Here is a 23,768-nt window from a genome sequence, read left to right on the forward strand (position 1 = left end):
ATAAGAACACACGGTGTGGGCGCAAACAAACGGCATTGTTGCCAGTCAACGCCCAAAACCCCACACCGTCCCCAACGTTGTTTCGTCGTTTTCAGTTGGGCTTCAAGATCTCCACCGGCGTGGAGGGCAAACGTCTAATGACATGGCGAAGTTTGATTGATGTATTCAAGGTAGCCGTTCAACGGCTAGTTTGACCTTAAAAAAAAAACCTTTCTTTTTTAAAAACCCTATATATACTTACATATTTCACACCAATTTTATAGAAAACCACACACTCAATCATCCAATTATTCTCTTCTCAACCACATATTCTGTCTCATTTTTTTTACAAAATTTATAAAAAATGGAAGGCTCAAATTCTTCACCTTCATCTTCCTCGTCGTCATCTGGGCTTGACAGCTTAATTTTATTCTCTTCGGATGACGAGGGACTAGCACTCATAATTTCGGCGGTTCAAATGGTGGTTCAAGCTGTAATGGAAGACGAAGGGTTCTCTTCAGAACCCAAAAGGAGAAAATATATAGTACGGGACCGAGTCACCACGCATGACTTATCGGTAAGTGATTATTTTTCACCAAACCCTACTTATGATGATAGTACTTTCAGACGTCGATTTCGTATGAGCCGTGATTTATTTCTTAGAAGATCAAATGATTTATCAAGTAAATATGAATATTTTCGACAAAGAAAAGATGCGTGTGGTCGTCTAGGATTCAACACGTTGCAAAAAGTCACGGCTACGCTTAGGCAATTGGCTTATGTAACGGCTTCCGACATCATGGGTGAATATATAAAAATGTCAGAACGAACCGCGAGGGAAAGCCTCCATTATTTCTGTGAGTGTGTCATTGAACTATATGTAAAAAAAATATTTGAGAAAACATACGTTTGGTGACATACAACAACTTTTGGAGGCTCATGAAGAGCTTCATGGTTACCCAGGGATAATCGGTAGTTTAGATTGTATGAAATGGTAGTGGGAAAATTGTCCAGCATCATGGGCCGAACAATACAGTAGCAGATTTCATAAAAAACCGGCTATGATGCTTGAAGCGGTTGCACCTCAAGATCGTTGGATTTGGCATGCATTCTTTGGTATGCCTGCCGGAAATAATGATTTACATATTCTTAATCAAACACCCATTTTCAATGACCATATAAACGGTGTGGGCCGAAAGGATCTTTCTTTGTTAACGGTGCGGAGTATGAATTTGGTTATTATTTGACGGACGTTATATACCCGGATTGGGCTGTGTTCGTAAAATCATTTACTCGGGGAACGACGTTAGACGAAAAGAGACGTAAGTTTAATGGGGCTCAACTGGCGGCACGAAAGGACATTGAACGTGTTTTGCAATCTAGATGGCACATTTTGAAAGTGCCGTGTAGAATTATGGAAAAACCTAGTATTCGAAATGTGATGTACGCGTGCGTTATTTTGCATAACATGATTTTGGAGGATAATGGACGTGCAATTTGCGAGTATTACGAGGAGACAAGTCAACCAACACCGTAGAATTAAGTGATGAAGAAAAAGATGCGAACTTGAATAAAATTAAACATAATACAACACATCACAACCTTAGAACGGATTTGGTTGAACATATTTGGAGCGTTCCATAAGACGACCCCAAGGAAGACGAAGACAAAAATTAAAGTTTATGTAAGTTTTAATTTTTTAGTTTACGTTGTTTTTTAATTTATTCAATTAATATTAATGTTCTTAAAATAATTTTAGTTGATTTTATATAATTTAAAATAGAAAATAATAATATTAAATAGGTGTAACATCCTGTTTTGTGAACCAATAAGATTATATATTAAGTTTATATTTTATATATTGTTGAACACGTAAGTAGCGAGTAAATTGGTTAGTTGAAATGTGAGATATTAGACCAACCTTGACTATTATAGGAGACCGTTTAATGTTATAAAATATATTATAACTGATCTTACTCTGTTTAATGAAACTTTGGTCATAGTGTAGAGAAAAATGAGCTCGTTCCAATAGTATATTTGTAACTTTATCAAACGCTATATTTTAAAAGTTATAGTAAAAAAAAAAACGAATGATGTAATATATCAAATTTTAATATAACTTAACACAACAATTCTTTTGTATACGTGTATAGAAAGTTGACAGTTGTGCGAAACTAACTCATCTAGTCTTAATTAAGTATACGTGTAGTATGTTGTACATTAGTCACCACTATCTTCTTTGTAACAAAGAATTCTTACTGAGGAACTTAAGTAAAACCGTCATGCTCAACTAAGCAACTTTTCACTATAAATAGAACTATCTGATACATTAATTCACCATGATCATCTTCTCCTACAACCAAAAGGTATGTAGGCTTTATAAATAATATTAATTAGTTATGTTATAATATTAAGAGTAGAGTTTAGGATTTTAACTAGAGCAAAATAAGTAATTAGTGTCCCACTCTCTATTTAACTAGTGTCTAAGACTATTCTGGTCTTGATCAGGAAATCAAGTTCGGATTGATTATAGTAAAACATCCCTAGAGCAAATGTGAGTTTTATGAATGTTTTCCAAATGTGAACAAGCTTGTCGTAAACTGTAATAATATGACATAACTGTTGTGCGCATGTATATAACCTGAGCGTGACATACACATGATATTTGTGGTCTCTTATATGTGCTACTACGACGGGATTTGTAAGTACTGCACCCGTGGTGTAGTGGGCATTAACTGTATGGTTATGTAAGTTACGTGGTGACGTCGGGTTATGATGACATGGGCGGGTACAAGTCATGATTAAATAATGTGATTTATAATATGTCTATATTCATGAACTCACCAGTAATAACTGACGTCTTTTAAGCATGTGTCACAGATAATGATGGTTACGCATGTTGTTTATCTCGAATATGAGTGGATAGTGGAATAAAGTATCCCAGACTTGCTTATCTGGTGGAAATTTTGTATTTACGGCTAAGAATAGTTTGATTAAACTTTGTACTTTTAAGTTTCTCATTTTTGGTACATTATTGTTTGTTTTACGTGCTTATTTTTATGTACGTATTGGTGTAAATTCAAATTGGTTTACGTTGATATATATTTTTTTTCTTCAAAAATGAGTCATGTCAAATATAATACGTTTTTGTGCTTATTTTTCTAGATGTTTTCAGTTAGTCTACGTTTACAAACCGACCCCACAACATGGGGAAAATCAGTTCTAGTTATTCAAATACTTCTTACCATAACACTATGACACTAAATTTAACCATAACATATAAAACAACATAAGTGCAAACTCGGTAAGGTTGTCAAGTGTGAGCGTGTAATCCACACCAGTCATCTGATCTATAGACATCTTGATGCAATTGAACCATGGCGGCAAGGCGCGGAAGCATTTAAGTGGTGCAGTATAAGTGAAGCTTAAATGTGAAAATTGGAAAGTAAAACCATATCCTCGTATAATAAAACCATGCAAGAATAATATGACACCTACAAGGACGTTTTTCATGGAGTATGGAAACTGCAACGAAACCCATTTTAACGACAAATTTGAATCACTGACATACTACTAGAGTATCATTATATCACCAACAAAACCACTCGACCATATCCATCTTAATTAGGTAATAATACATATAGACAAGTTCACTAGGAAAATAACCAAAATTAGGAAAATGAGGTGGCAATGACTCCCCACATGTTTTTTAAACCCGATAAAGTGAAAGTACCTTCATATAACATCAACCACCTTCTCCTCCACCCTCCACCACCATCTTTCAATGGAATCCTCCCCTCGATTCCGAAGCACCGACTCAGACACCCCCTCCCCACCACCACCAACCAAACTCCGCCTTATGTGCAGCACCGGCGGCCACATCCTCCCCCGTCCCCACGACAAATCCCTCTGCTACATCGGCGGCGATACCCGCATAGTCTCCGTAGACCGTCACACCACTCTACAAGACCTCACTCACCGCCTCAACAAAACACTTTTCAAATCACTTCCAACATCTTCTTTCACACTCAAATATCAGCTCCCATCAGAAGATCTTGACGCTTTAATCTCCGTAACCACCGATGAAGACCTCGAAAACATGATCGATGAATACGAAAGACTGAATTCCAGTTCTCGGATCCGGTTATTCGTTTTTCCATCAAACCCAGATTCCGGTTCGACCGTTTCGTCGATCGGGTCGTTTCTGGAGAACCCGAGTAAGTCAGAAGATTGGTTTATGAACGCGCTAAACGGCACCGTTTCGGGGATGTCGGATACTTCGTCGGTTAATTGTTTGTTGGATTTGGATGGCGAGATTGTAGAGAAAAAAGATGTTAGTCATAAAAGGAATGTTTTTAGTTTTACAAATGTTGTAAACAATTCGGGTCAGGATGTTTATTCGGTTCCGGATTCGGGTCAGGAAACGACGTCGTCTTTCGGGTCGGCTTCATCGCATGGTAACTTGTTGACAAACAGTGTTCAGAAAGGGCAGAATAAGGATCATGAGGATGGGGGTTTGGTGGGTTTGTCGGCTCCGGTGGTGGTTTCTGGGTCGCCGGTGAGTTCTGCTACGGTGATCCGGGAAGAATCCGACCCGTTTTTGTTGTATCATGAGAGACTGGAGCCGGGTTTGGATATGGGGTATGTGAAGCATCATCAACAACAATCTACTGGTTTTGATTTGTCTTCAATGGATTCAATTCTAAGGTATAACATTCAGTGGCGGATCTAGAAAATCTCCGTAGCGGTAACGTTTTATAAAAAACAGTAACGACATCGAAAAACGTAAAAAAACGTCAATTTTTTTCCGAAATTTACACTAACGCGGGACTGCGGGAGCGCCAAGCGGTAGCGGAGGCTATCCTTCCCCTAAGGTGTTGAAAGTTGTACACAAAAGTATTTTACAAATTATTAATAGATAGATAATAATTGAAAATAACACACTACAAATAATTGAATATATTAATATTTATTATTATATTTAAAATTAAGATAAAAAATAACTGAATAATTTACAGTGTGTTATTTTCGATTATTTGTACACTAAGCTGTTGAAACTTGCACAAAACTGAATAGTAGATTCAACGCACAAAAGTATTTTACAAATTTATAGATGGATAATATTATGTAAATATTAATATAATAGAAAATGAATAATACCCATGGCATTATAGCCTAGTGGTATCTCGGGGGTGGGATAAGATTTATGACCATTAGGTCATGGGTTCGATTCCCACAAAGGGGGTTTTTCCCAGATTTATTGGGTTTCCTTCTGAATTGGTGTATAGGCATTATTGCCTAGTGGAGAAGGATATGATCGGGTGGTTCTGCTGGTGACAGTGGTCCGTCAGTGATCCAAATTTGTCATTCAAAAAAAAAAAGAAAATGAATAATAGACTTATTTAGCTTAGATGAGCTTATTTTTAGGCATGAACTCTTTAAGCTTGGCGTGATTTGAACTCATTAATGAGCCGACCTAAAGTAGTAAAGTAGTTTACAAATGGCTTGACTCGTGTTTATACTTTTTTCATTTATCGTGGATTTGTGAAAGTGCGGGTGTATAAGATTCCGGATTTTGATTTTAATCGAGTTTACTGTTATTGATTGCAGTGATCTCACTATAAACGATCAATCATCGCCCGTTTCTCAAATCCAATCTTCTAGTTCCAACAATCTAGCTGCTAATCCGACCGAAACCCATGATCTAAACACTAGAATTCATATACTACAACAACAACAAAATGCTCATAATCCTGCTTATTTAATGCCAATGCCAACAACTCAACAACAACCGCAATACATTCCACCACCGCTACAATACATCCACCACCACCACCACCCTCCAGTGGCGGTTCCGGTGACATCTTTCTACCAGCACCATCCGCATCCTCACCACCCGCCAATGGATCAGCAAAACTTCATGTATTACATTCCCACTAGGCAGCCACCACAAGGCTACAACTTCCCGTTGCAGCAAGTCGATACACCGCCTGCAGCCGCCATAAAACCTGAGTCGGCTGCAGGGGTTTACAGAACAACAAGTGCAGGTGCTCCCCAGCTTGTTAGAGTTCCATCTGGGTACCATAACCAGCTTCAACATGTCGGGTACTCCGAGATTCATCAACCAACTCAGTCTGTATACTATGCAGCACCGTTGTTGAATGCTCAATATCAAAAGATGACATCGGTTTCAGCTGTTGAAGCCGGTCTGCAAGAACAACAGATGAGAAGTGCACAGCCATGACAGTTGAGTTTCTTGAATTTTGTTTGCTGCAATTGCCAGATGCCGAATTGGGTCTTGTTTGTTTATGTGTTCTAGTATTGGTTTGTGGTATGTGTTTGTGATTGTTTATAGCATTATAGGGATAACTGGAATAACCGAAAAGAGTTTGCGCCTTTTTCTTGATCGATTGACGACGATTTGTGTATATTGTAAAATGCAAGTGTTTGGGAACTATATGATGAAAGCTCAAGACTCGTATATCAACCGTGGTTTTTCTGTTTGAGATTTGTGTTTCACTAACGATAGAAAAATTACATAAGAATGGCAGAAAATTACATAAGAATGGCAGGTAAACAGGCAACAAGCTGCGCCACAACCCCCTTTAGAATAACAAATCCAATTCTACCGAAAATAAAACTTTGGTTCCTTGGCGTCGAGAAATTGTTGTGCACGACCTGCTCCGCTCTGTCAAAAAAAAAACAATAGCTTTAGAAGCAAGGGAACCAAAGGTATCAAAGGCAAAGAGAATGAATATTTGGATAGTTGATGAATGAGAAAAACATTGAAAGTAAAAGGCCTAGAGTTGTTCGGGTTTTTTTTGAAAGGAAAGTTGTTCGGGTTTTAAACTATTATACAATGTTTTAAATACCGGTATGAACCGGCCGGTTATACCGGTTAAACCGGATATGGGATACATGCTCGGCACGATAAAAGCCGGTAAAAGCCGAATACGGTATGTCTTATGTACCAGCGGTAAATCCGGTTCTACCGGTTCAAACCGTTAAACCGGTTTGCATTATCTTAAAAGTTGATTTTTTAATTTTAATAAAATACTATATAAAGGTAATATTGACCTTCCATATTACCGGTAATTAACAAATTGCCTTCCATTTTAATATTTCATCAATGTTGAAACTGATACTAATAAAAATCCTCTAGAAATGCTTAATATTTTGAAAATAGTATTTTTTTTTTAAATAAAACCATGATCAGTTACATAAATCCTAATAGAGATTAGATCATTTATTGAGATGAATTTGTATTTTATGAAATTATAGGGTTAACTAGTAACCCGGTTGAACCGGCCGATACAACCCGGTTCAACCGGTTAAACCATTTTAGAGTCAAACCCGGTATGATTTTTAAAACATTGCTATTATAATTGCAATAAGGATTGGACCACTATTGTAACATCCCACTTGAATACGCTTAACTAAGAAATTTTATTCTCACTTACAGCTAGTAACAGATCTAAAAGAAAAGTTAAAGGGTAGCGCGGGCTTAAAAAAATTGTTCAATAATAGCCGATACATGAAACGAAAAGCAAAAAAATGCACTAAAAATGCAGTACGCCTATGCAGGATCCACCCCTACTTACAACCATTGCACTATACGTTAATGATATTTGAGATTTGGCATTCCTTGTGAACCTAGTATCCCTTATGTTCACTGCCGACGTGGGATTTGACTACAGTGTTATAATTTTACTTTTATTGTTTTACATGTCATGTAGTTTTCAACTTTATACGACTAGGATATCATATCAAGTATTTTACATGATTAACAACATGTACAAACGTAACTATGTAATACATGTTGCAAGTCAATTATTTTAAAAACATTTGCAACAATAAAAGATATATAAAAATTTAATAGTTAAATCAATCTAAAGTAATATGAATGAATCAATGACTAGACTTGATTTGTAGTGTTGTATAAATATTCTTCCATATTTGTTGTTTTCATTCAAGATTGATGGAACGAAATACGGGATGGTTACGTATCTTCAAGCTTTTACTCATTATTCCACATGTTTCAACTTTCAAGGGGCCCTTCTTGTCATTTCTTTCATAAACAGAGACACCCCCCTTGTGAATTATCAGAAAATCGTGATCAAGATCTCATTTTTTCTTTTTTCAAGATGCCATAAAATGTACTAAATTGACCAACTTTTGTACTATTTTTGTTTATATATTAAACTTTGAGTTAATAGCCAAAATCGTCCCTTCAGGTTTGGACACTTTTGTCATTTTCATCCAAAATGACAGTTTGGTATTATTTAGCCCCCCACGTTTGCAACTTTTTGTCACTTTCATCCAAATCCCTAACCAAGTTACTTTATACCGTCGGTTGGGGTGTTTTTGAAATTTCTCAATTATAAGAGGGTAACTTGTGTTTATCTCACTCTTTTATAACATTCCTTATTTCCTTCTTCATAAAACCCAGTGTTTATCTTTCTATAAAACCCAGCAACCATCATCATCAAATTTACAAAAAAAAATTGAAAAAATAAACATCCGACTCAGATTTATAATCATCATCATCGTCTTGCAAAATAAAGAGGCTCAGATGCAGCCACGGCTGCAACCGATCATCGCCACAAATTTATATATACGCAGAAACAACATCCAAACCCGATCATCATCCAGTCTTTTCTAACATTCCTTCATAAAAACCCATTTACATTTACAGACATAAAAAAGCCCCAAAAATTTATATATACGCAGATTTATACTTGTGCTTTAAAAGCCCCAAAAATACAACCGACGACACCGAACGCTGGTGGCAGGCTTCCAAAAACCCATAGAACTTCGATTTCACCCACTATGGCGACTTCACCCACAAAACTTCGATTTCACCCACAGAACTTCGATATTCCGGCCGCCGCCGCTCAATCGCCACCACAAGCTTTCGGTCGCCGCTCAATCGCTTCCACCACCACCAGTTCTGACTCGAGTGTGACTCCATAGCCGCTTGGGTTCCAGATCGGCTCTTGTATAATTGGGCCTTGATTTCGAGGATTGACGAGGAACCTAGGCTGGCGATTGCACCTGGTATTGCCGGAATACTCATGGTGTAGGTGGGAGACCTCCTAAGTTACCAATATTAAACCCTTGTTCGTTGATCTAATCAGGGTGGTACGGTGGGGGTGGGGGTGGTGGCGGTGGCGGTGTAGTGGGGGCGGTGGAGGTGCGGTGGTGGGGATGGTGGCGGTAGTGGTGTGATAGCGGTGGTGGTGCAGTGGGGGTGGGGGTGGGGAAGGTGAATGATCTGTGAACAACTGAATACTCGTATATAAGGTACGTATGCATTGGCCACTTTACAATTTACCCCCTTATCATTTTCAAATTTCAAAAATACCCTAAAGTGGGTAAAAAAGTAACCTGGTTGGGCATTTGGGTAACTTGGTTAGGGATTTGGATGAAAATGGCAAAAAGTTGCAAACGTAGGGGGCTAAATAATACCAAACTGTCGTTTTGGACGAAAATGGCAAATGTGCCCAAACCTCAGAAACAATTTTGACAATTAACTCTTAAACTTTTATCATCCTTCTACTATATTTTCATCAATCTATTCTACTTTATTCAAAATAAATCATTTATTTTCATATTTCACAATTGTAAAGATAAAATCTTATTCGATATGCTTACTTGGGTATAAAAGCATTAACATCTCATCCTTTATATCTAATAACTCATTTCTCATTCTTCATTTGGGGATTAAGGTGTTGTTTGTTTTTGCAGACATAAATTGTCTGCAAGCTGATTTCATCTGATTTTATGTCTGTAACTGAAGATGTGGTCTGAAGATCTGCAAGCTGAAAATATAAAACTGTTTGTTTTTATAAGTTGATACCGGTCTGAAGCACATCAAAAATGACGAAACATTCACATTCCGCTTCGATCTAGCGGATGAGAAGAGGGAGGTCGGAGAAAGAGCTGGTCACCAGAGGAGGAGGGAGGTCGCCGGAGAAAGAGGTAGGTCACCGGAGGAGGGGGGAGGTCGGAGAAGGGGTAGGTCGCCGGAGGAGAAGAGGGAGGTCGCCGGAGGAGAAGAGGGAGGTCGGAGAAGGAGGAGGAGCGACGGTGGGAGGGGCTGGGAGGAGAAGAGGGAGGTGTGAAGATGTTTTAAGTAAGGGGTCCATAGCTTATTTTTTAAGATGAAAAAAGCTGAGTTCAGATCTGTTTAAAGAAAAAAAACAGTCTTCAAGGGTAACGTCTGCGCGCCTGCAGACATCAGCCCCCTTGAAGATGTTTGAAGAAAAAACAAACACCCCCTAAGTAATCATTTCCCATATCTTATTGAAAAGAGTAAATTGTCATTTTAGTCCCTGAGTTTTTGTCTAAATTGTCATTTTAGTCCAAATAGTTTTATTTCTCATCTGCGTCCTTGACTTTTCCTTTTTCTTGCCATTTTGATCACATTGCCTAACTTAGTCTAAAAACCAGGTTATAATCAGAGATATTTTTGACATTAAATTATTATGAGGTTTATAAATTATGTTGTAAACTACCCCTGGTTATCACTACACAACAGTTATACCAAAAGTAACCCTGGTTATAACCAGATTTTTAGACTGAATTAGACATTGTGATCAAAATGGCAAGAAAATGAAAAAGTCAAGGACCAAGAAGAGAAAAAAAATCATTTGGACTAAAATAGCAATTTGTACCAAACCTCAGGGACTAAAATGACAATTTACTCTATTGAAAAAGTACAATTTAAATGGCCAATTGGTTAAATGTATCATGTACAAAAACCAAACAAATGCATGAATATCAATCTACAAGTCAAAAACATTGTATTTGACTTACAAAAGTCAAACCATGAACCAACTTCTTTACACAATATGAAAACACAACAAACGATCAAGATTATCCTCCTGTTTGACTTTTTGACCATTGGTAGATAAAAATATAACTAATATAACATATCACCTATCAAATTAAACAAAACTTACTTTAAAAATTCTAACACAATGATCAGCTCCACACGACGCAAGCTGCATATCATCAGATTCGTCATTCGTCTCTGCGTTCCTCCACGCTAAACGATTCACCGACGAAACATGGCACATAAACGGATCAAACTGGATCAGAACATGCGCCTTTGGCCCCGAAAAACTCGAACCATGTTCATTTTTGTTAAGAGAAAGACCCCAAAGCTCAATGAGACCAGTTTCCATTCCAACGGCAAGCACACCGTCATCGTTCTGGCGGTGGGACCCACCCCAAGATAGTGCGGTGACACTCGATTTGAAAGCAGGCAGAGTCGTGAGTAGCTGTACACAAGATTTTTCCTTTTGCACCTCCCAAATCTTCACGGTTTTGTCTCGTGATCCGGTTGCGAATTGGTGGCCTGATGGGTTCCAAGAACAGGCCCATACTATTCTTTTGTGGGCCTCTTGCTTGGTTATTAGCTGGTAGCTGATTTGATCCGATCCCTCTGCAAGACAACAAAACCGATTAAAAACACATTTTCGGAAATACAAATTTCTAAAATGGTCCGAAAGATCTTTCACGTACCTGTTCGATCTATTGAAAACAGTGACAGATGGCGGTCCCTTGAGACGGCCAAAAGATATTTGTCGTCGTGAGAAAATTCCATTCGCGTCACCGTTAAGCTATGAGACTGCAGCCTCCCAACCGCCTTCCAACTACCAACCTCCCATAGCCATATTTCCGCCACTGTCATTGATTGGGCCTGTACAAGGTTTTGGGTTGTATTTCACGTTTAACGGGTCTAAAATAACAAAAAAATGGCCGAAAAGGAAACGGAAAAGGTTGCAATTTGAAAGTAACATGAAGCCTTCTTTTTAAGGCATACAAGTTCTTAAATCGAATAATTAAACGATTTAAAATATTACTGTAACAATACTGTTTTGACTTTTTTGTAGGACTGCAAACAAACCGAATGAACACAAATTGTTAAGGAAATGTATGTGTTCATGAACTGTTCATGAACACTACCAAACGAGATTTTCTGTTTGTGTTCGTTCGTTAAGGAAATGAATGTGTTCGTGTGTGTTCGTTTGTTAATTTTAGGTAACGAATGTTTATGAACAGAAAGGAACACAAACTAATGTTCTTGAAGACAAATGAGAACAAACTAACACAAATGAAATTGAGCAGAGACGACAAATGACAAACTTGAACACAACCAAGCGTTCATGAACAGAATATATAATATCTTAGTACTAATTAAATATTTATTTGTCAGAATTTTGAAGTATTTAAATAAAATATAAAAGGAAAAATCACAAGTTTTGTCCTTTATCTTTATACCACTTTTCAGGCGGTGTCCTTTTTAACGAATGTTGACAGCCGGTGTCCTTTACTAGGTATTTTGTTGCAAGTTTAGTCCTTTACACCAAACCCAGTTAAAAAACCCTGTTAATTGTTGACAGACGGTGTCCTTTACTAGATATTTTGTTACAAATTTAGTCCTTTACCTATGTATTTTGGGTGTAAAGGACTAAACTTGCAACAAAATACCTAGTAAAGGACACCGCGTGTCAACATTCGTTAAAAAGGACACCGCCTGAAAAGTGGTATAAAGATAACGGACAAAACTTGTAATTTTTCCAATATAAAATTTAAAACACTAATGAACTATCAAACACGTTACCGAACGTTGATGGACATAAATGAACGAACGCGGCCTTTGTTCATGTTCATTCATTTAGCTAAACGAACGAAATTTCTTGTTCATGTTCGTTCATTTATTTTAAACGAGCGAACACAAACAAACTTCCCGCCAAATGGTTCACGAACTGTTCGTTGAACGTTCGGTTCGTTTGCAGCCCTACTTTTTTGTAATAATAACTAATGCGTTAAGCTTTATCTGACGGACAAAAATGTGTGTGGTTCAATCTGACACGCCATCACCCATACTAAAAGAACCCTTTTCAACCCGAATCCATCGTGACCCAATACGTAACCCACGGCCCACCCATCATGCCACCTCTAGTTGATATCAATACCTTACAAGACGATGCCACGAGCTTCCCTTGATGATCACAACATAGTGAAAAAAGTTCATTCCCATGACCATAAAGCTTATGTGACTCGGGCCATAACGTATGCCACGCTAATTGTTCTTCAATTGGCGGTTCAGTCAAAACCGATGGAACCGCATCCGGGATACTCTCAAGCGTGTCAAAACCGTCATTTCCACTTTTGTCTCTCGTCTCACTTGAAGCTGCATGCACCAAAAAAAAAAAAAAAAAAAAAAAAAACATTGTATCAATCCTTAAGATATCACGACGATTTCAAAATATATTTTAAGACATACCTTGAACGTAAATCGGCTTCTGAGATAAACCAAGAGCCGACATATTCGCACCCAAAACCTGAACATCAACTTGAAGATCATCGTGTAAATGCGATGTTGCGTGATTTAACGTTTTTAGAAACGATAACGGGGCTTCGAAAACCCTAGCGACTTTCTCATCAGCTCCACTAACAAATCGATAGTTTCCTTTCCCTTGAATTATCGCTAAACAATTAATATCATGACCGTGAACTTGCGGGCGCGCAATTTCATGCCACGTGTCATAATCGTCTTTCAACTTAGCCTCGTTAAACCACGACGAAAATATTCTAGTGGTCTGATCATGACTAACCGACATCAAATATTCACCGTACCTACCCCACGCGATATCCGTCACAGCCGCAAAATGCCCAGACGGAACCTTTTGCGGTTTCCAGTTATCGAATTCGTTACCGACGTTTTTCCAAAGATGAAAAGATCCACCGTAACCGTGCGCTAATATAGAATCGGCATTCGGGCTCCAATGGCCACCGTAAAACCCTAAAGCGGAATGACTTAGCTCCCCAACGGTGACTACGTTGACCCAAATGCCCGTTGTTCGCTCCGGTTGCCAGATCATCATAGTTTTATCGATAGATGCGGATAAGATGCTTTGCGGTTGATAACACGAACCGTTTTCCGTTAACGAAGGTGGTTGCCACTCTACTGAATATACCCAATCCTCGTGACCGATGACGAGAGATTCTAACGATACTTGATACGAAAACAAACCGGCTATAAATACGGGACCTTTTATGTAATACGCCAAAGTGTTTTCGGCTTTTCGTTTGTCGAAATTAGTAACGGAGTCGCATAAAGCCATTTTCCATATACGTATGCCTTTATCTTGTGAAGAACTAACGAGAAGAAGATTATGTGGTTCTTCGTTTATTGACACGGGTAACGAAAAATCCAAACTTCGGATCCAATCCGTATGCCCTTTTAACTCGCAAGCACGAACAAACTATAGATACAAGAAAATAGTTACCAAAAAATAATAAAATAAAAAGATGAACACGTATGACTAGGGTTGCAAACGAACCAAACGAACATGAACGAGGCCTTGTCCGTGTCCTCATTAAGGAAATAAATGTATTCACGAACTATTCATGAACACTTACCGAATGAGGTTTTTGTTCGTTTTCATTCATTACGGAAATGAACGTGTTCGTGTTCGTTCATTAACTTTAGGTAACGAACACAAACGAACGAAAATAAACACAAACAAACATTCATGAACACAAACAAAAATTAAAAGATATATAATACACAATATACTAATATATATTAAATACTTAATTAAAAGGGATTTTGAAGTATTTATTTAAATAAAAAATAAAGGCTAAAAACCTAATGAACTGACGAACATAAATGAACACGGAGGAACATAAACGAACACATTACCGAACGTTCACAAACATAAATGAACGAACACGGCCTCCGTTTACGTTCGTTCATATAACTAAACGAACGAAGTTTCATGTTCATGTTCGTTTATTTATTAAACGAACTAACACAAACAAATTTTCCGCCGAACAGTTCACGAACTGTTCGTTAAACGTTTGGTACTTTGATTCATTTGCAGCCCTACGTATGACACTATGACGTATGCATGTGAAATTACGTACTTGTCCTTTTGTTTCACCAGAATACAAATGGATTTTGTTGTCGAGACCCCCCATTGCAAGGATAAGGTGTGTGGTACTTCCCGGTAGTTCGGCTAGTGAAAGTGTGACCATCGGTTTTAAACCAGTAGATAGTGTGTCCAAACATGTGACGGTACAATCACCTGTGACGGTTATTTAAAATTTAGTTTTAATCGAAGTGATAATAGTGTAAGCCTGAGATGGTATATATATAACATCGCAAACCTCCAGAAGCAGGTAGATCTACTTTCCAAACGTTAACTACGCACTCTGAAGACGTAGACGCAAATATTGCTTCGGTTTGAGATGTCACAATTGCAGTGATGCAGGTGACGCCTTTGTTGTGCGATTTTGGCAGTTGCGATACGTATTTCCACTGTAAACAAAGTTCAAAAAGTAGTGAGAATCTATAATCAACTAAAATATACACCTCTAGGATTTAAACTAATTATCCGTTACATGATGTACACTAATCAGTCCTTTCATTTAGATCATCATTAAAAACAGTATTAGAAAGGCGATGCGGATACTTCTTTGTGGTGTCAAAAGATTGTTCATTTATATGTTACCGGCTGGTTGAAAGTGCCTATTGGTAGGGCTGTAAACGAACCAAACGTTCGGCGAACAGTTCGTGAACCGTTCGGCGGGAAGTTCGTTTGTGTTCGTTCGTTTATTAAACAAACGAACACGAACAAGAAATTCCGTTCGTTTAGTTAAACGAACAAACATGAACAGAGGTCGCGATCGTTCGTTTATGTTCGTGAACGTTCGGTAACGTGTTCGTTTGTATTCGATAGATCATTAATGTTTTTAGTTTTTATATTTATTTAAATACTTCAAAATTCCGACAAATTAAATATTTAACAAGTGTCAGTGTATTATATATTTTGTTCATGAACGATTGTTTGTGTTCGTTTGTTTCCATTTGTGTTCATGAACATTAGTTTGTGCTCATTTGTGTTCGTCAACGTTTGTTTTTGTTCGTTGCCTAAAATTAACAAACAAACACAAACGAACACGAACAAGTTCATTTCCTTAACAAACGAACGCGAACATAAAATCTCGTTCGATAAGTGTTCGTGAACGGTTCGTGAACACATATATTTTCTAACAAACGAACACGAACAATGTGTTGTTCGTGTTCGTTCGGTTCGTTTGCAGCCCTACCTATTGGCATCGTTTATTGTATCCGGACAAAATATTAAAGCAAATACCTTGTTTTCTGCTAAAGAGAATTCCCATAGAATAATGACTCCTTCAGCATCTCCGGAGAGTAAATAGTGTTTCTCCCAACCAGTGGCTACAAAAACATAAGAATGTTTAAGGATATGTGTTTAGGTGAAAGCTTAGCATCTGCATCATTTTATTGAAGGACTTGATGTATGCAACTTGATTCTCGTAACTCGTAAGCTATGGCGCAACTATCAATAAAGGGTGTTCCGGTTCAGCCGGTTTTGACGAGAACTATGCACTGTACCGCAAACTACTGGTTCAGAATGACTAGCCAAACCGGCCACTTTTACCATTTTGACAAATCGAGCTCGGTGGTTTAGCTGTTTGAACCGATTTTTATTCTTTAATTCAAAATCATTAGTTTGTATTAAAATTTTTAAAACAATAATGATGGCTCATGACTATAATATATATACACACACACACACACACACACACACACGTAACAACTACATATTCCAAAAACAAAAACAACATATATATATAGAGGCCAGTAATTGTACAAAATGCCTTAACGTACGCTGCATACAAGATTCAGTATCAACATGCGAAATTTGGTTTATAACATGCGACTTTCATTTTTTTTTTACATGTGATTTCACTTTTTTATGTACATGCGATTTTGAGGTTTTTTTTTGAACATGCGATTTCCCTTTTTTTATGTACATGCGATTTTCATTTTTTTTAAACATAACGTGCGATTTTGCGATCGCATACGCAGCGTACGTTAAGGCATATTGTACGATACACTTTATATATATATATTGGAATACGTAGTTGTTACGTGTGTGTGTGTGTGTGTGTGTGTATTATAATATAAACGGCCGGTTCCAGGTTCAAAACGGACTGTTAAACCGCCAAACTTGACAGACTCGCTTCAGTTTGGATGACTCGGTCTGTTCTAACAGTTTACAAACACACCTACTATCAACTTAAACATCTAAAAGTGAATCACTTGGTCCTCAAAGTCAGATTGTACTGTACATTTATACTCATACAATTTTTTTAAACAAAGAAAAAAAAAAAACACTCTGATGGCATTCCTCTTTCATATCCTATGTAGTTAATATCCTGATATATCAACCGATATATCAGTGATATATTGGTTATCGGTCCCCTGCCGAGATAGCGGTACAAAATATTGGTCAGAATATCGGTACCGATAATATCAGCGATATTGTCCGATATTTGACCGATATAGGTCCGATATTTGATCTATAAATCACCGATTTTCCCCATATCAGTACCATTCTTCTTATTTCTACCGTTCATTTTTCTTCTTATTGCTGCTATTAGTGTTTTAAGTCTTAATTGTTAGTTGTTACTCTTAAATGTTAGTGTTTTAAGTCTTAGTCAGTTCTTACTTGTTACAATTGTTAGTGTTAAATTGCTGTATATATAAATTTAGCATGATATTAAAATTACCGATATCCCACCGTGATAACCGATATCTGATATTTTACCGCATTAACTACTTAGTTCATATCATTCCAATAAACATATAAAACATAAACCCGTAACCACAATAAACTTGATTTACAATTCACAACCATTCAAATATATATAAACTTATAAAAATTGTACCTTTAAATGCAAACTTGCTACTTGGAAGCCAATGCGTACAATTCACAGTCGCCTTATGACCTGGAAGCGTAGTTAATATCCTCGCACTCTACAAATTTAAAATAATTCCATTAGGGTTTAATTAGGGTTTTATAAAAAAAATTATAAATTTTTGTAACAGAAGAATAACCTGAGGACAGAAAATGGAAACGGCGTTTTGAGAACCGAACGAGATTAAGCCACACGCGCCCCAGGAAACATTGTTAACGATCCGGTTGCATCCAGCACCTATGAACACTCTGTTCACATCCACTGCTCTGTTTTCAACCATTGTTTGAAGATGATGTGTGAAGGTTACACGGCGTTAAAGTCTGTGACGGAGTTTAGAGGTTGACGGCGGCGGGTAACCGTGTTCAGGCGACGGTAACGGGTGGTTTAGTTTAACGGCGGAGGGGATCGGTTTAGGGGTAGGGGTTTTACGAGTTGGAAACGGGCCGGTTCGGGCAATAGAGGTTGGCCCATATATTCTACAGGCCCGCTTTATGTTTTGTATGGTGTGAAAAAAGGTCAAAAACCGTAGGGCTGGTATATCGTGTCAGAGATGACCTGTTAAGACACGAACACAAAACAAGTAAATACGAATATAACACAAAATCTTATCGTGTTAGTTTGTTCAGACACGAACATGAACCTGATAACAAACAGGTTACACGAACACGACATGTTAAGATTTGTTAAGACACGAGCATAACTTGTTAAGACACGAACTCGCCTTGCAGGGGTGGTGTGTGGAGTCTAGGGCTGGCATATTGTGTCAGAGACGACCTTTAAAGGCACGAACACGAAATATGTAAATACGAACACGACACGAAAACTAACAGGTCTTATCGTGTCGACCTGTTTAAGACACGAAACCTGTTAAGGTCGTGTCGTTTCTTGTCGTGTTTTCGTGTACCTGTCTGAAATTGCCAGCCTTAAAAAACCATAACTGAACCGTATCTGTAACGGGAAAGAACTGAAGTGAATTTTAAATTCAATTTTGAGTTTGGTTATTGGTTTCATAAATCTTGCTGATTCGGATAAGCGGAATAATAATCTGTGTTAATTAGATATCTAAACCGAATAAATCGGTTTAATCAGTTGAAACAAGTTTGATTGGACACATTTCTAGTTTGATTGTTTGGTTTTAAGGCCATAAAGGTTCAAAACCGAATAAACCAATGTAATAAACACCCCGAAAAATATAGAGTGGACCTAAAAGTTCAAAATAATCGGTATGGTACATCATTACCAAAATATACATATCATTTACCATACATGAACTCCTTTTTCTTTTTCTTTGTTCTCATTGGGCAATAAAGTACTTCACCTTTTGTATTCTTTATTTTAGTTGGATAATAAATTTATATTAAAAATTATAATGGTAAGAAATGTAATTGAGAATCGCAATGGATAATTTTTTAACAATACTTGATACCCGATAGTTAATGACTCGTGTAACTAAGGGGCCGTTTGACAACATCTGAATGGTTAAGTGCTGAACCAGTAAGAGGTCTGAACCATTAAGTGTTGAACCAGTAAGAAGTCTGAACCATTAAGAGCCTATATAATGCTTAACCGACCAATTCAGATTAGAGATTTTAACCATTCAGACTCTGTATAAATCTTAACCATTCAGAGGCAAATTTCTAAACCATTCAGACATCTGCTCGTGAAACAAACAGTCTGAACCATTAAGTGCTGAACCAGTAAAAGAGGTCTGAATCACTAAGAGCCTCAATAAGAGGTAAACAAACAGCCCCTAATAAGTACAAAATTAGATATAAAACACGATTTTACAATTACTAATTGCCAGCCATAGATGGTGGTTTTTGAACACCAACTTTGTTATAGCATTTGTTTATATGGAAACAATATAAACTAGGGATATAAATGAGTCAAGTCGTTCGTGAAATACTTGAGACCAGGTCACTAAAAGCTTGAAATGAGTCGATCTTAAACAGATGTAGTAGTAAATAAGGATTGGTGCGGAAAATCAAAGAGGGCGGCCCCTCTTCATCAAACTCCTAAAAATAAGTTTGTTTAATAAACAAGCCCAAGTCTTTGTTTTACTTATCGAGCTTGAGTCGGCTTGTAAGCCTAAACAAACTTATTTTATATATTAATTTAGTATATTTAACAAACATATTTACATAATAATAATTATTGTATATAAAAATTGATAAAAATAACTAAGTAGCAAATATGTTGTTAAATAAAATTTTAAAGTATAAATATACAGAGTGAAAATTAATAAAAATGTAGATAAATTAATTAATAAGCAATAAATGAGCCGGGCCTAAGCCAAGCTCGAGCTTGAAAAAACTATTCGTGAGCTGAACTCGAGCTTTAGAAAATAAAGCTCAAAATGAACTGAGCCCGAACTTAAGCTCAACTTGCTCGTTTACACACTTAGTTAGTATAAACACACCATGAGCCTATGAGGTCAATTTACATGTGATGTTTCCAAAAAATGTTGAATGATACACACTTTCACCCTATAAAACTCCTTTATTTTGTTTTCACCAAAAGTAAGGTGGTAAAACGAAAAGATGTGAATGATTGGATATAATAAGTTAAACGAGTTCATGTCAAAATCGGTAGGGTCCTTATATGAGGTGATTTATATATCATCAAAGGACTAGTACATGAATGGATATAGATTAGAAAGCAGGGAGTGGGGCGTTGGTTGGGGCAGGGGAAGCCAGTAAACGCCAGCTGCTCCACTCGAGGCTGGCGTTGGTTGGCGTCACTATGGTGCCGCGCGCGCGCTCGCAGGGGGTGATTTGACTGTCTTTGGTTGGCTGATTCATTATGACTGGTTTTTGTTGGCTATTTTAATTAAAAAAAATCACATGACTGGCCACGCCAAGCTAAGCCACGCCACACCACACCCCTCATTTTTCACCATAAGTATGTGGATCCCACCCTCGTCACATGTCGAGCAATGCCCCCAACCCAAGTCCCTCCACTCCCTGCAGTCTTATAGAACACGTTTATACCAAATATGATACAACACATCAAATCACATTTAATGGTGTATCAAATAATTTTGATGGTGATATAACAGTCGTGACAATTGTGAACGAATTATATATGTTAACAAAAAAAGCCGACAAAAGTATCAACTCCGTTCATCAAATGTAGGTTTGAGGTTGACGAGATCTGATGCCAAACCCGTCATCTACGGGTCAAATATAACCCACTGGATCTAGATCTGGGATCCAGATTGTGTGAGGAGCGTTGTGAAACCCCAATGACGTGGAGGGTTTCAGGAGATGCAAGAACATGTGATCACCAATCAAAATAGAGATGTCAACGTCAAACTGGTTTATAAGGGCCCACACCCTTGACAATGACAGATAACGACACCTAGTATAAATAGTAGTGAACTCAATTTACAAAGAGAAATAGTAACTCTTTAATGTAACCAACTTTTTTCATTTAACGAAAACAAGATAATCGATATGATTTTTACACACAAAAACCATGAACAATATCATAAAACGACTAGTAACACAAAATGACTTGCGGCAAAGATGTATGCACACAGTTGGCGCAAACAAAACCCGAAAACTTATCTTCAACATAACAAACATAATTAAGTAACCTTAACATATATACCCGGGGAAGGGCTCGTGGTGGTTGATCACTTGTCTGGTTTAGCCACGGTTTTGCAAATCGGGCATTCGTTTTTCCTAAGTAGCCATTGTTTTATGCAATCTAAGTGATGGTAATGCCCGCATTCGAGTCGTCCCAAATCTTCATCTCCCTTACATTCTTCCTGCAAAAGATCATATACTCATTTATGAATTTATGTTTTTAGAAGATTTAAGCTATGAGATACATGTTAAAAGATAATATGTACTTACTTGACATATGCTACATTTGGAGTCTTTGACTTTGGAGGTAAAGTCAACGGACTTAATAAACGATTTCTTTGGTCTTTTTAAACACTCTAGTATTTCTTCTTCTTGCAGACCACCATCGACATACCCAATTCTGTCACTCAGTTCCACTAGTTCCTGCATAGAAATGGTGAATTAGTTGTGTTCATGGTTCGGTTTAAAATCGTACAACTGTCCAAACCAGTTGTTTTTGTTTCACTGTCCATTTTTTTTTTTAAATTCGGTTGGGCGGTTTAGGAATTTTCAAACGAACGGCTTGTTTTATAGTTTAAACTTGAGAATAATGGATTTTAATAATTCTAACTATTAGTTGTTGGCTGGCAACGGTCCCAACTTCAAAAATAATCAGTGGTGGTCCCACATATTCATATATTGTAAACTAATGAACCTTTACTAAACCGAAATAAATAAAAGGACAAAAAAAATTAAGGTTATGTTAGTAAAGGTCCATTAGTTTACAATATGTGAAAAGATAGGACCACCACGAGTTATTTTTGAAGTTGGGACCGTTGCCGGCCAACGGCTAATAGTTCGTATTATTAAAATCCATTATTCCTTATACTTGAAACACGTCGAAAAACTAAAATGAATCACATGATTTTGAGCAATGTAACTTTTTTGTACTTTGGTTTTTATATTTTTAGTTGGATTGGATTTTGTTTAACATTGTTAACTTTACAATGGTAAAAAAAAAAAAAAAAAAAAAAAAAAAAAAAAAAAAAAAAAATTATTAACGGTTTGACTTATAATTTATCCTAAAAACCGTCAAAACCAGACTGTAAACCCTACCTCATACGACATGATATCCGCGTTAATCCTCCACGCTCCATAGCGATCGCTCCCTTCTATTCTCCCATCCAACAACGGATTATGTTCAATCATTACAATCTACAAAACCAATAATCCATATCAACCAATCTTCACCAGATCCACAATGCAATTCAATGAAATGAAATGCAATTAATTCACTCACATACCTCGGATATTCCTCCAGGAGACCGCCGAGGAAGCCGATTATACTGTCTCGAATCCGATACATTCGACCTTACAAAACCCACATCCTCAACCTGTTCAGCATTCAACGTTTGTTGACGATCCACAGTCGCTTGCCTCGATGCACGCGAACGCTAAAACATAAACGGAATAATTTTATTATGCAAGAATTTACATCAAGATAGTTAGTAAACGAACAACAAGCTGCGCCGCCGCTACGCCATTTTTAATAGCAGAACTAAGTCATTTAAAAACTACGTCCATAGATCTCGGGGCCATATAGATCTCGGGGCCATAACATTACTATGCATGACCATGACCATAACCATAACCGATTCCAATTCAACAGAACAAACTAAAACTAAACGCTAAAGCTAAACCCTTACCTGTCTATGGTGTCGTCTACTCGGATCAGCACTAGTACTATGTGCAACATCATATGTAAACCCGACAACCGGAGGAGCACAACACACATTCTCAGGACAGGATCCTCTGTTCCTCCCCTGTTTCCTTTTTTTCTTCTTCTTGTTCTTCCTCCTCCTCCTCGTTTTCTCCGAAACGGTTGATCCGGGAGGCTGCACGGATGATGAAAACCGGCCGCAGCCTAAATCGACAAATGAAAGAAACCCGAAAAGCTTTTTTCGACGTGGAATATGTTCGGTTATCTGAATGGAACTGGTTGGGGTTTGTGGGTGTGATTTGAGTCTTGGTTTCCTCTGTTTTGGAAGTTGGGTGGCCATTGAAATGAAAATGGAGAATGAAAGAATATTGAAAGCTGGCTTGAGGAGATGATGAATTGAAGAGTAAATGGTGTGGGACTGTGGGTACGTTTGTCTTCACCCCTGTTCTGTTTTCTTTGGTGATTAGCTTTGGAGTTTTGCAATGCAAACAAAAGTATTATGAGTATTTCGAAAATGAAATTTGAATATACAACCTGCCCCACGATGTCTCTGCTTCATTTTTAGTATTTCTTCTATTTCATTTTATGACTTGTTTCTAGTAATTTGTTATGCATAAATCAGAGAATAAACATTTATAGATATTTGTTGTGAATGGAACGAAAATTTTATATGATTAGTCGAGTTTTTTAGT

The 23,768-nt window shown here is 37.4% G+C and overlaps 4 protein-coding genes across 4 annotated transcripts; 2 read left to right on the top strand and 2 right to left on the bottom strand.

The window, feature by feature from the left end:
• Positions 1-343: 343 nt before the first annotated feature.
• Positions 344-1,516, top strand: LOC110869537. Its single transcript, XM_022118780.1, has 3 exons — positions 344-836; positions 994-1,095; positions 1,179-1,516. The coding sequence occupies exons 1-3, from the start codon at positions 344-346 to the stop codon at positions 1,514-1,516; spliced, it is 933 nt and encodes a 310-aa protein (XP_021974472.1).
• A 2,185-nt stretch (positions 1,517-3,701) lies between these two features.
• Positions 3,702-6,482, top strand: LOC110872029. The gene is made up of 2 exons (XM_022120789.2): positions 3,702-4,686; positions 5,590-6,482. The coding sequence occupies exons 1-2, from the start codon at positions 3,764-3,766 to the stop codon at positions 6,221-6,223; spliced, it is 1,557 nt and encodes a 518-aa protein (XP_021976481.1). The 5' UTR covers positions 3,702-3,763; the 3' UTR covers positions 6,224-6,482.
• A 4,269-nt stretch (positions 6,483-10,751) lies between these two features.
• Positions 10,752-18,251, bottom strand: LOC110872030 (elongator complex protein 2). Its single transcript, XM_022120790.2, has 9 exons — positions 17,927-18,251; positions 17,758-17,845; positions 16,155-16,240; positions 15,166-15,316; positions 14,923-15,083; positions 13,277-14,258; positions 12,966-13,183; positions 11,509-11,686; positions 10,752-11,428 (listed from the first exon to the last, which is right to left on the bottom strand). Exons 1-9 carry the CDS (start codon positions 18,065-18,067, stop codon positions 10,929-10,931), a joined length of 2,505 nt encoding a protein of 834 aa, XP_021976482.1. The 5' UTR covers positions 18,068-18,251; the 3' UTR covers positions 10,752-10,928.
• A 2,921-nt stretch (positions 18,252-21,172) lies between these two features.
• Positions 21,173-23,540, bottom strand: LOC110872031 (probable E3 ubiquitin-protein ligase RHG1A). Its single transcript, XM_022120791.2, has 5 exons — positions 23,063-23,540; positions 22,661-22,810; positions 22,473-22,571; positions 21,648-21,800; positions 21,173-21,559 (listed from the first exon to the last, which is right to left on the bottom strand). Exons 1-5 carry the CDS (start codon positions 23,414-23,416, stop codon positions 21,425-21,427), a joined length of 891 nt encoding a protein of 296 aa, XP_021976483.1. The 5' UTR covers positions 23,417-23,540; the 3' UTR covers positions 21,173-21,424.
• Between the last annotated feature and the right edge of the window lie 228 nt (positions 23,541-23,768).

Source organism: Helianthus annuus, chromosome 8 (assembly GCF_002127325.2).
Source record: "Helianthus annuus cultivar XRQ/B chromosome 8, HanXRQr2.0-SUNRISE, whole genome shotgun sequence".
Lineage (NCBI taxonomy): Eukaryota > Viridiplantae > Streptophyta > Magnoliopsida > Asterales > Asteraceae > Helianthus > Helianthus annuus.